We start from the raw sequence: 13,844 nt of genomic DNA, 5'->3' as shown, positions 1-13,844 counted from the left end.
GCTGGAAGGAAAACCCGAAATGCCTTTGGTTTATGCAGAGACATTCCAGTTGAGTTTTTTCAGGTTCATTTTTTACGGTTACCCAGCTGCTGACAGCTCATTTTCCCCTCTACCCACCTCCACTCAAGCCATCAGCCCCACTCCTTGCCTTCCTCTGCCTGTTCCCGGCTCCATCATTCTGCTCGGCACCCAGAATCCCCGGATCCACGCTGGACACTGCACACACCTTCTCCCTCATCTGCCAGTCAGCAAGCCTTGGAGATTCTGAGCTGATTGATTTCCATGTCTTCCCCCTCCCCAGCCAAGAACATAAGCACAATTTTCTGTCCCTTGGTCTCCCCTCAACAGCCCCTATCGCATGGCTATGATCGAGAATTGAATTTTGGGTTATGATGAATATGTTTTCTTTGATCTTAGCTTTTTTAAAAAAGACAACACAAATTGGTCCTTGTATTTGGTCACCTTTACTTCACGTCATTCTCATAGCAACTCCTGGATTCGCTGTTCCTTTTATTTAACCACGTCCTCTAAAAATGTTCTTGGCGTGGGTGTCTGTGTGGCGAATCTCCTGAGGCCTTGTAAGCCTGAGGACACTTTAATCTCGTCCTTTCTGTTTATGTGAGGGTCTGGCTGGCTTTAATGTTCTTTCCTTCTAGATTTTGAAAATATCAGCGTCTTTCCTGTCTGTGTTGCTGCTGAAAGGCCCCAGTTGGTCCTGTCCTGCCGGGTGGTATGACCAGGTCTTTCTCCCCAGTGCCTTTAGGATGCTGTCTGTGACCTTGGGTGTCGCACTCAGATGTCTGCCGGCGAGTTTTCCTGCAGTTTCTGTTCTTTGGCATCCATGGACTCTTTTACCTGTGGCTTGTCCTCTTTCCTCAATTCCAGGAAATTAATTTTCATGATTTCTGTACATATTTCCTCCTTCCACTCTTGCTGTAACTTCCTTTTGAAATTCTTTTCACCGGTGTCGGCACATCTGCTCACCCTCATCTCTCAGCTCGTCTTCTGCAGATCCTGCTTCTTTCTTCCTCCCTGCTTTCCTCTAAGGGCGTTCCTCAGTTTTACCTCCAAACAGCAGCTTGCACCTGCTCCATGTCCATTCTACGACTCACCCCTATTGTGATCTTTCTTTCCACGACTTGAGTTTCACATCAGTATTTCTACTTGCTTCTGTTTTATGGTTTCATATTCTTGTTTCATACCGGCAATATCTGCCATCTCTTTGATGGCATTTTTCATATTTGTGTGTGAATTCTTGGTCTGTCTGTTCCCACCCTTCAAAGCCTTGCTGTTTGGCCCCTGGGAGCAGTTGCTTTGGGGGTGCCCTCTCCTTAGGACCATCGTCAGTCCCCCACTTCCCTAGTGAGGCTTCTGCATGTTCCTGATTTACTCCTGGGGATTCTGGCACTGGCTGTCCAAGTCCACCAAAGGGGACTGACTGTCCCCAGGCCCCAGCGGGAGGAGAACAGAATTCCAAGCATTGGGTTTCCCATGGAAGCCTCTGCTCCAGGTGGGCCCACCAGCTCCCCAGGTGCAGCTCCGCCATGCCTCTCCCAGGTTCCTGTCTTGATGCCTCCAGGGTCGGTCTCAGGCAGCAGCTCTCGGGATGGGACCCAGGAGAAGCAGCAGCTTGTCAGCCAGGAGCTTGTTAGAAATGCCACACACAGGCCTTATCCAGGCCTCCTGAGCTGGGAGCTCTGCAGTGGGGCCCAGAACTCTGAAGCTGACCCTCTGGGCAGCTCTGACGCCCAGCTCTGCGGAGGGATAGGTTCTATAGATTCCTCCTTTCCATGCCCGCTGCATTTCTTCTCTTCTTCTGCTCCTGCACTTCCTGCCCTAATTCATTCCTTCCTCTCAGGCTCTTGCAGAAGCTCTGAGCCTCCTCCCACAGGGGCAATTCTTCCTCAGTCACATCCTGGCCACAGCTGCCCGCTCACTAGTGCTAAAACATAGCCCTTATCCTCTCTTCCTTGGAAATCTTCATTCCAATGAAATTAATGATAAATGCTCCTCCCCGGAATTCAAGGCCCTTTGGAAACTGCCCCTGTCCTGCACAGTCACAGCTGTGCCTGCACCTCACCCTCAGTGACTGTCAGTTCCCCTCCTCGCCCTGGGTTCTGGCCTTTTTACAGCACCGTACATGATGAAATCCCACCTACCCTGCCGACCCTGTTGCAAGTTCCTCCAGCTCTGTGAAGCCTGCAGCTGGGTTCAGCCTTTCTCCTCTTGGGACCCCAGCTCTTTGCACTTCTCTTGTCATATTTAGCTTTGTAGGCTTTTGTGTGCTTCCTGACTTTGGGGAGGCAGAGACTTTCTTTTGCTTATTTTTATCTAATGCATTGCCTACCTCATTGTCTTATGCATATAGAGGCTCAGCATTGAGTTAATTGCATCATTTCTTAAATAAACTAGTGAAGGAGTACCTGCTGAAAAGGATTACTGAGTAAAAAGTAGACTAATATTAGTCTTTTGGTGCTTATAAAAATGCATATTATTTGCTAATAAATCCTGGTTTGTTTTCCAAGTATTGTTATAACAATGTGGGCCAATTTGTATTAATTTTAGCTGTTATTAGTTAAAATTAATTGAACACTAACCAAGAGTGTAACATGGTTCTCAAGAGCCTATGAGCAATTGTATATAATTAAAAATACACTTTAATTAAAAAATCTAAAAGTGGAAAGCAAGTGTAATCCTGGAAGAGCAGCTCCCATCGGGTTTAATTGGCCCGTTTGGATAACACATGCTTACGATGAGCACTGTTTCTCCAGCGGTCCATGCACTAGTCATGTCATAGTGTATGCACAAATACCCCAAGCCCTATGCTACTGGTCCTCAAGTCTCTATCTCATTTCTTCTTTCTGTTTTTACAGATTATTTACAATGAATGGGCATCTTTTGGGTGACTCAAAGGATTTGCAAGACAATCACTTTTATGTTGCTGTGGGACTGGAGACCTTCAAACATTTTCCTTACTGGAAGTCTCCAAGGGTGCCCAGTGAGGTCCAACAGTGAGCATGCTTTGTACCTTTCTTTCCTGAGTTTTGGAAAAAAATTAGCCTTTTCCCCAGTATCTCTCCCAAATAGGTCCAGTTCAGCTATTGGTTATTTTTCAGTAGTGAAATGTAATATTCTTATTTAATGTATGATACAATTTTAGATTTTAAAAATGAGGCGTGGGGGAATTGCTTTTGTATGATGTATTCACAAGGACAGCAAGATCTACACAGAGTCCACTGCTTTTCTCTGGGATACCAGGAGTCTTAGAGATCAGGAGTTGAAATGTGCAACAGCTTCAGAGCTGATTCTAGGCACAGTTATGCCTGCCTGTGATGCACCCAGCATGATGCTTTGTTTTCTTAATTTGGCATGCTTCCCCATATCTAAAATACAGAATTTGTGCTTGGTGTCAGTCTCTCCTGGTGAAAAAAGCCATGATTTTTGTAGTAATCTGGGCATGGCTATGCGGGTGCCACACTGTGTGTGTGTTTATGGACATGAAGCAGTGACCAGGAGGGAGGTGAAGGGTGCTGAGATGGGTGGTTCCGAAGCCCATCTGTGGGATTCTTCATCCTCAATTGTTTAGCCCTGACGGGTGTGTTTGAAATGCATTTCGTGTAGGACATGACTTGAGGGCTTACTAGGAACTTTCCTGGAGCTAGTTCTTTGTCAAGTTTTCAATGATCATTATCTCGAGCAAAGAAAAAGAGCTGCCATTTTTCATCTTATGGTGGAGCAGGACGGATGGTTTGAACACCATGCAGGTGGCCAGCCTTCCTCTATCCTTTAGGTTTTGTGGTACCAGATGTGACAGTAAGGCAGCACATCAGCACGAGTGCTTGAACCTCCACTGAGGGCACAGCGTCTGGGATGGCCTCCTCCTATTCTGGTTCACGTGCTGCTAGGGTTTGCACCTCAAGAAAGAGAAAGGCTCCCTTTGTCCTGTCTGCCAAGGACGACCCCACAGCAGTTTGATATCCGGGCAGATGGTTAGGTTAGAGTCCCACCTGTATGCCTGGCACACATGGATATTTCTTGATTTTATTGACTTAATTTGTGCTAATAGTCCTAATAGCACAGTGAGGAGGAACACTGTGGGGCTGTGGAGTTGAGTCGTTCTTTCTATCTGCCCCCTACGTGTTTCCCACCTCTCAGTGTGTTTTGCTTTTTGCCATTATCTGTTCATTGGGAAGCCCTGACCGGGTCTGACTGGCTTAAATATCTTTTCCCCTTGCCGAAGTTGTTGAGCTTAGGGTCAACAGGAGGCCACATGCAATCACTCAGAGACTGAAGTTCATGCAGCTTACACAGAATAGACCAAGGAGGTGCTCTGAATTTGCAGAGAATCCTGGGATAGAAGCATTTCCAAATTTGAGAGGCAGCTATTGGAGAAAGCCTCACTAAAGAGGAATTAGAAATGGGATGCCTGCACTTGCAAAGGCAGCAGGTGGACAGGGGCTCTTTACTGTGGTAGAAGGAGGATGGGCTATCTGATCTGCAGGAAGGAAATTGAACAGATTCCTGGGGCGTTTTCTGCTCCCAAAGCTGGGAAATCATTGTTGCCACGAGCCGTGTCCTCTGTGGACAGCTTGCTCCTCCTCGTGGTCACTTCCCTCCTAAAGACAAGGCTGCAGTCTGCATTTTATAGAGATAACTTAGGGCCGGGCTTTACATTTCAAATTGAACATCTTTTGTCTTGCAGAAGGTATGCGAATGTTGAAAAAAACTCACAGAGAAAGAAAAAAGTAAGTAACTTTTTAAAACAAGTAAGTAACTTGTTTCTGATTCTGGCGTCTTCTGGCATTAACAAGGGCACAGCGCAGGGTGACGGCCCGAGCTGTAAACAGAGCATCAGTGCCAGGGCCTGGGCCAGCATCAGTGCCAGGCTTATAAGGAAAAATCAGGTGCACTTCTGAGAATGGTGTGAATAGGAGAGGAAGTTTATGTTTGGAACACAGAGTCCAGAGCTAAGAGGCACACATAGGTATTTATAATGCAACCCAGTAGGTGTGAAGACAAAAATATATTTGGACTTTTACGGGACAGGGAGGAGAGTAACTGACTCAAGCTTGGCATGAGTGGCAGTGGGCTCTGGCGGGGGGTGGGAGGAGGACATTCCAGGCAGATGTGACAGTAAGGCAGCAGTGGGAGAAGCAGCTCACTGCATGCACATGTGCGTGTGTGTGAATACATATGTGTGTGTATGTACTGGTGCATGTGTGTGTATAAATACATGTGTGTGGAGGCATGTGTGTGTATGTATGGATGCATGTGTATGTATGGATGCATGTGTGTGTATGGATGCATATGTGTGCGTGGGTGCATATGATGTGTACATGATGTGTATATGATGTGCATATGATGGGTACACATGTGTGTACATGGATGCATGTGTATGTGTGGCTGCATGTGTGTGCATATGAATACATGTTTATATACGCACACATGCATGTATAGATGCATATGTGTATATGCATGTGTGTATGGGTGCATGTGTATGTATGAATGCACATATGTATGTATTTAAATACATGCGTGTATGGAGGCATGCATGTGTATGTATGAATGCATGTGTGTGTATGGAGACATATGTGTGCATGTGTACACAGGAGTACACATGTGTATGAATGCACATGCATGTGCATATGTATAAATGTGTAGGGATGTATGTGTGTGCATATGACTATGTGTGTGTACATATGGATGTATATGTGTGTATGCATGTGTGTATGGATGCATATGTGTGTGCCTATGCCTACATATGTGTGTGTACATATGGATGCATATGTGTGTGGATGTGTGTATGGATGCATATATGTTGTATGGATATGTTGCCTGCATATGTTGTATGGATGTGTGTATGGATGCATATGTGTTGGTGTATAAATACATATGTATGTTTGGAGGTGTGTATATGGATACATATGTGTGCATGTGTGCATGAGTACATATGTGTATGTATGGATGCATGTGTATATGGATGCATATGTGTGCATGTGTGCATATGAATACATGTGTATGTATGTATTCACATGCATATGTGTGTATGGATGGATACACATGTGTATAGAGGCATATGTTTTTGTGGATGCATACATGGGTATTCATATGGAAACATTTGTGTGTGTAGATGCACGTGTGTGTATGGATGCATGTGTGTGTGGATGCCTGTGTACCTATGTGTATGGATGCATATGTGTGTGTGTGTGTGTGCGCTGATCACACAGTTTGAAGTTGCAGCATAAAGCATGAGGAATAATGACAAGGAGGTATCAGGATCCAGGACCAGGAAGATTTGCAGAAGCTGGGTCCTAGAGGGGCTTACCAGTCCTTGTAACTGTTTACGTGATCCTCCTATATCCCTGATCATCCTACAAATACTGCCTTTTAGTGGTTCTATTGACATTAATATTTATTTGACAAAGCTATTGAACACGTACTCTTTCCAGTGCCTGTCTGCCTGGCTCACTGGCTCAAGTCCCCTTCCTACTGTGACATACTGGCTTTGAGGGTCGGCATTGTCCTGGTCTTTTCTTTCCCAGTAACTAACCGGTAGCCCTGGGCTTTGCTTTTCTGCTGTTGCAGCTCAGATTTCATGATTGCCATTTTAATCACTCCCTGCAAATAGCTTTGACTTTCTCACCTGCGAGCCATTGTGTGCACCTGGCAAGTGTTCAGCCCTGGGTGAGCCCAGCCTGCACTTCCTCTGCACTTGCACTAATGCAGCGTGGTGTTGTTGGAAATAACGACACTGCTGACCCGAGTCTTCATGCCGAGTTCACGGCCACGGTCCTTATCCAACTTCATTCACTGATTAAGCCTGATGTTTTAAAAAATGTTTTTCTGAATATGTTTTGCCAGGTTTTATTGGAGATTTCTGCATGTCTGCTCATGAGTGAGCTTAGCCTGTCTGACTTCTTTCTCATGTTGTCCTTCTCTGGCTTTTGTTGCCAAGGCTTTTCTTCTGAATTGACTCTTATTATTTTTTGTAGCTTCTTGAGTTGAGTGATCGCCTTATTTATTTTAGATTTTCTTTCTCTAAGAAACACATTTTCGTATTAGGTGTTTGTTGAATGGATGAATGATGGTCACTGAGATTACAAAAATGATATGCCTTACTCCATCGTTCCTTATATAAAGGTCTGCATCTGTAAAGATGTATTATCTTAAAACTCAGTATTAATTTTTTTGGCCTCATTTTGAAGAGAGGGTGAGTTTCTAAGAATGAAAAGAATTCCACACACAGGGCTTCTCTGAGGCTGGAATTTATGATGATTTGCAGCAACTTAGCCATTTATGATAAATGTGTTTGTTTCTTTACTTGCTTGCCCCAGGTTTTCCATTTCTAACTTGTTAAACCTTTTATCTATTTTCTATGTGAATTGCCACAACATCTTTTTGGAAAAGAAGGTACAAAATTAAAAAAAAAAATACAGGCGTGCTCTTCATGAAGATACTGCCTTGCGGAATATGGGGGGCTGTTGGGACCCTTGGTGGTGTGTACATTCTAATAACATCGGCCAACCAAAGTATCGGCTTTCTTTAAAATCGGATGCTGGATTTTCTTTTAAATTTGCAAGCTTAAAAAAAAGTACCTAGAATACAAAACAGAAAGTCTTTCTTGACCCTTCAATGAACATATCACAAACATGACCTAGAACTTGTGACCCACAGGATATCAGGCCTGAACGGGGCACTCATTGATTCGTCTGGTAGTCCATGAGGCCGTGGTGAGGTGTTGGCAGCATGCTAAGCACACTCCGCTAGCACGAGAGACACAAAGATGAGTGGAGTGTAAGTTTCCACGCCTGGAGAAGGCAGAGTGTTGATAAGCATGGGAGTAACCCTAGCAGACCTCACCCAGCCCTCCTGCTCAGTAAATTAAATCCCAGTAATTAAATCACCCCAGATGCCACCAGCACCAACCTCCCCATCTCCACAGTTCCAACAGATCATTGATGCCTCTCCTATAAGCTGTTTAACTTCCACATCTGCCTATGTCTCCCCATCAACACTGCCCAGTGGAGTCAGGAAGAAACACCTGATACCTATGGGGGAAAGCACTGTGAGAGTGGGCACGTAGGGGTCAGGGGAGCTCGGCTCCCCAGGAAGATGTTTTTATTTGCAGGGATCCAGATTTAAGCAAGGGAGTACAATGGACTATATTTACTTGATACTCATTACTACTGATGGAATAAATTGTATGGACTGAAAAGGGAGCAAAATAGACAGAGAAGGGCTGGTCCTGAAAAACTGTGACATTCCCAGTGAGGTGACAGGTGGAGCAGAACAGTGGGACTTGAGAGATGCTGTATATCATTGATTCTATGGAGGGCATGTTCCCACATCCCGACATCCCTGGAACAGGTGCATCTGACGTTGACAGCGTCTCAGGACTCCTGTGGGAAGCCATGTTGTAGGTGCTGGTTGCTCATGGATAAACTTGGCTGTAGCTGCTCATTTGACTGTGTCTTCAATTGAATTGTGTGTGGGGTTGATTCTGTACATGTTGAGCTTAACTGCTGTGTAAAATATCCTCAAAATGATTTTTCTATGAGAATTGAAACAAAAAGTTATTGTATACACGGAAAGGCCTAAAAGTAGAACATCACGATGCAAATTTGCTATCAATTGAGTATATTCTTCTTCAATTCCATCTATTCTTGCAGAGTGACAGCCAGCTCTTGTGTAGGACCTGAGACAGGGAGGTCGACACACAAAGTTGCAGCTGCCAGTGTCAGTGATCTGCATGGTATAACAAGCCACCCCCAAACCCAGGTGCTTCAGACAACAAGGGTTTATGATTTCTCTAAGTCCGGTGGGTTGGCTCCACAGGTCTTGGGCTGGTTTCACCTTGGTTGCTTATGAGGCTGTGTTCAGCGGCAGGTTCGCTGGATTGGGATGTCCAAGCTGGCCTCACTAACACATCTGGCCACTAGTGCTGGTTGTTGAGCATTTTGGTTCACTTCCATGTGGCCTCTCATCTTCCAGCAGGATGTCACAAACTAGCCTAGATTTCAGGAGGTGGAGAAATAGGCTCTCCCTCAACAGAGGAGCACAGAAGAGCCGATTCACTTTGCAAACCTGTGTGCAGCCTGAGAGGGGAGGGCTGTGTGGCCAGCAAGCAACCAACCACACTCGCATGCATTTTGTTCCTGAGAGTGGTGCAAAAGGATTGCCTTCGACTCTGCAGGGCAGAAGCACCAGCACCAAAATGTGCAGTTCAGGTACCAATGGCTCAGGGGCAATTCAGAGATGAGGGCGGGGCATCCTTCCCACGCTGCATGCAGAAGCACTGATGCCTTTGACTCAGAGTCAAAAAGTGGCTCAGAAGAGTCAGACTCTGGATGTAAAATCTTGGAGGGTATTCAGGTGATTTGTTTCTGTTATTTTCTCATTTTTCTTTATGTACAAGCATGCTATGTCATAAAAATGGGTGTCTAAATGGTTCTAGAACGGCTTCTTCAGTAAGTAGAAAATAGAACTTCTAGGAAATTAAAGCATGCTGACATACTTTAAATGGCACTTCCTTTCTTTCTTAGTGGTATATAAAATAGCTACGTGTTTGCAGTATGATTCATGGAATCTTGATTCAAAGAAGTGAGGTGGAGAATAACAGAGAGTAATGTAGCACCTCGAGATGACTGTGGAGGACGTGGGAGAAGTCAAGACCGACCTCAGGATTCCAGGGATGGCGGGAGGGTGGTGCATTCAGGAGCCAGGATCAGGTCTGCAGGAGGAGGAAGCAGGACTTTGGGTTGCACATTTGTGTGAGAAGTTGCTTTGCTCTAGACGAGCACATTTATTACATGAGAGTGAAGGGAGGCATGAGAGATAATATCCATGCATAAAAGTATTTTCGATGTCAAGTCAAATTCCTTGCATGTCCAGCAGAGGATACATCTGCTTCCATGTTTGTCTGGGATTATCATTGTGGATTCTCTGTGGAATAGAAGGATGGGGCTCCTTTGCATCTAACAGATGTCTGTGAAGTAGGTGACATCTCATCTATGTGTGACGACGTTTTTCCTTGGTAAACTAAGTGCTGCCATCAAGGCAAAGCTGTAGTGTTTTAAGAGCAGGCATCTGGCCTCTGACCTCTGCACTTGGAATCCCAGCTGTACTTAACATTCGAGTGGCTTGACTGGACCTCCCTTCTGTGGGTCTCAGGGAATGCTGACTCCCGCCTCTCTTCCCTCTTATTTTACTCTTCCTGGATCTCTGTCATCAGACTTCCTTCCAAGGCCATGAAGTTCTAATTTAAGCTGTTGGAGCTGCACTGTCCAGAATGTTTGAAAGATGTGAGAGCACAGCTCTTCGCCTCTTAGTTCTCAGCTTCCATTTTGAATAGAAGAAAATATATTTTTCTTAATTCAGCAAAAGAACTTGCATTTGCACTGTTAAAAATGCCCATTTCCCCACCATTTGACCCAGCAATCCCATTACTGGGTATATACCCAAAGGATTATAAATCATTCTGCTATAAAGACACATGCACCCATATGTTTATTGCAGCACTATTTACAATAGCAAAGACTTGGAACCAACCCAAATGCCCTTCAATGATAGACTGGATAAAGAAAATGTGGCACATATACACCATGGAATACTATGCAGCCATAAAAAAGAATGAGTTTATGTTCTTTGCAGGGAAGTGAATGAAGCTGGAAACCACCATTCTCAGCAAAGTAACACAGGAACAGAAAACCAAACACCACATGTTCTCACTCATACATGGGAGTTGAACAATGAGAACATATCGACACAGGGAGGGGCACATCACACACTGGGGCCTGTTAGAGGGTGAGGGGAAAGGGAAGGGAGAGCATTAGGACAAATACCTAATGCATGCGGGGCTTAAAACCTAGATGATGGGTTGATAGGTGCAGCAAACCACCATGGCACATGTATACCCATGTAACAAACCTGCACGTTCTGCACATGTATCCCAGAACTTAAAATTAAAAAAAAAAAGCCCATTTCCCAAGGAAATGGAAAAAAAAATCATGAATGCAGTTTAGTTATTAGCACATCTGAAATATACTTTGAAAATAGCCTGCATTATTCTACTGGTTCACTTCACTTATTGCTTGATTCAAATATTTGAGCATTGGAAAATATGCCATTATGAGTCTGCCAGTATCCTGTCTGGCACAATTAACTGGAACTTTTAGTCCAATGAAAGTAATTGAATGAAGCTACTCTCATTATATAGCATTCAGTTTTACAGGAACTGCATTTACTGTGATTTTAACAGCTATTGCCTTCCAAAGAAGAAATGCTAATTTAATACATGTTTAAAATTGCATTCACATATTAAAATGAATGTTTTATGGTGCAGGCTTCTGTGAAAAATCAGTAAATAGTTAATAAGCATTGTATTTATATCACATCTGCAATCAGAACATTAATATGAAATTCTTCTGGGCATAGAGCACAAGTGTTCGTAGTGAACGTTAATGAAAAGGAGATAATGCCTATAAATTAAGGAGGTGCGTGTGTGTGTGCGTGAAAACAGTTGTAGAGGCATGTGCATACCAGACTGAGACCCACACTTTAATAACCTGTTCTGAACAGTAAATTTCACTGTGAAATGAGTGCTTTGGAATTGACATTTGCTGGCTCATCATGTCAAGGCTGGAGCAATATATCATAACAATCAAGGCTGCAATTGTCATCTTTTAGCAGCCTGAGGATGCAACAGCCAGGTTCAATGTTAGCAAATCTTCCACTTTAATAAATGTTCAAAGCAGGCCTGGTTCATTGGTAGAAGACCTTGACCCACTTGGGATGGAAATGGGACATTCGCATGGGAACTTTTTGCTGTCAGCATTTGTCATTCCTTACCTGAGGATGGACTGACTCTGAAATAGGTTGTTACTGTCCTTCAATTAGACAAACTGGCTCATCCCAAGTTACCCTGGGAGGCTGCCTGAGCTAGACAATCTCTTATAATAGCATTAAAATATAGCTGGATTAATTGAAATAGGCTCTGGAGAAAAATAATAGTCTTTAAAGCACTGCAGAGAAATAAAACCAACATACCTCAGGTTCATTTTCTGAAAACATTTTCAATAGGGAGAAAGATGAATGAAATTGAGAAGCGGTACCTGTCCCCTTTGTAAATATAGCTCACATTGATTTTGGAGGGCTTGAGACTTGAGACGGAGAGAAATGTGGGTGTAAGACGTGAGGTTCATGCATGCTTCCTTGTGAAAGCCATGGATTCCTGCTTGATCCATGATCCATGTTTTCTTGCTTGATCCTTTTTTTTTTTTTTTTTTTTTTTAACCAAGTGCTGCTGTAGATCCATGTTGTTCTGACAAAAGCCACCTGGAGTGCCATGCATTTTGTCCTGCTCCTGTCCTTGGAAACTTGCAGGCTGGAAGGAGAAATGGCTGTGTAAGTGGAAAACCACAAGGCATGTGGCCGTGGAACTATTCCTAACGTGGTGTAGTGTGCAGAGGGGGTATTGGGGGAAGGAAGCTGTGTGTATTCATTCATTCTTACACTGCTATAAAGAAATATAGGAGACTGGGGAATTTATAAAGAAAAGAGATTTAATTGGCTCACGGTTCTGCAGGAAGCATGGGAATAGCATCTGCTTAGCTTCTGGGGAGGCCTCAGGGAGCTTCCAATCATGGCAGAAGGTGAAGGGAAGTAGGCGTCTCACATGGCAAACACAGGAGCAAGAGAGAGAGTCGGGGGGAGCAGGGGAGGTACCACACACTTAACCTGATCTCGTGGGAACTCACTCACTGCTGTGAGGACACATCAAGCTATCAGAGGTCCACCCCCATGACCCAAACCCCTCCCACCAGGCCCCACCTCCAAGGATGGAGATCACAATTTAACATCAGATTTAGGCGGGGGACAAACATCCAAACTATATCAGTGTGGGAACAAGACGACCTTTGAGTTGAGTCTTGGAGGATGTGTAGGAGAGTTCTCCAGGTGGCTGAGAGGAGGCAGCTGTTTTGGAGAGAGTAGGGCTTTAGGGGAACTGACAAGCTGGGGAACAGCAAGCGTGTGTGAGGCTGCCTGGGAAGAGGATGGGGAGGCAGGCTGGGCCTGGGTGAAGGGCTGAGTGTTGGGGGAGGGTGGCAAGAGTTTGGACTTTATCCTGAGGGGACATGGACCTTGAGTGCTTGGGTTATGTCTGTACACTGCCCACCGATTCTCCTGAGACAGCCCCTCCACACCCCTCCCCTGGACCACCATTGATGCCCAACCGCTGCCAGTGTGTCCGGAGTCAAGTCTTACCTGTTCCACTCACTCACAGAGGTTCGTTCTGGCATTTGGATGAGCACTGGCCGACTGCCAGCCTGGCTCTGAGATCCCTCCCTGTCTGAAGTGTTGTGGTCCCCAGCACAGCCCCAGGAGGCAGGCACCATCTCCATTCTATCGCACCTCAGAGAGACCTGAGACCACACAGCTGACGTGGCGGGCCCGTGACCCAGCGCTGGTAAGCGCGGCTCGGGATGTCACCCAGCTCAGGAGATCCCACTGCCAGCCAGGCTCCTAGAATGGTCATGGATTTTTCTAAAATGGAAATTTAATTATCGCGGTAACTGAAGGTTCCTTGCCCTCGACCCTGGCTCATACCCAGGCTTTCGTATCCTTGTTCAGCTCTGTGTCACCAATGCAAGAGCACCCGCCAAGGTGGCCCTAGTCCCACCATGCTGCACGGGGTCTCTAGTCTCACAGCCTTTACTCTTACCTGCTCTCTTCTCTCCCTGGAATATATGTCCTACTGTTGACTGTTCCCATTGTCTGACTGTAAGCACCATTTTCTCTGTAAAGCCATTTTTGGGCTTATTCCAGCATCCTTCACAGCCCACCAT

At 45.1% G+C, this 13,844-nt stretch overlaps 1 protein-coding gene across 5 annotated transcripts in view; it reads left to right on the top strand.

Annotated features, from left to right (window-relative positions):
- The window catches only part of DCDC2C (doublecortin domain containing 2C), a 139,375-nt gene that overhangs the window by 49,096 nt on the left and 76,435 nt on the right, over positions 1-13,844 (top strand). For all 5 annotated transcript variants that reach the window (XM_525678.8, XM_016946397.3, XM_054677682.2 and 2 more), the window contains 2 exons: positions 2,874-3,011; positions 4,703-4,745. In XM_525678.8, coding sequence (XP_525678.5) covers positions 2,874-3,011; positions 4,703-4,745 — 181 coding nt within the window. The remainder of the gene's footprint in view (positions 1-2,873; positions 3,012-4,702; positions 4,746-13,844) is intronic.

The sequence above is a fragment of the Pan troglodytes genome, chromosome 12, assembly GCF_028858775.2.
Source record: "Pan troglodytes isolate AG18354 chromosome 12, NHGRI_mPanTro3-v2.0_pri, whole genome shotgun sequence".
Taxonomy (NCBI): Eukaryota; Metazoa; Chordata; class Mammalia; order Primates; family Hominidae; genus Pan; species Pan troglodytes.
This window is presented reverse-complemented; position numbering and strand designations above follow the sequence as displayed.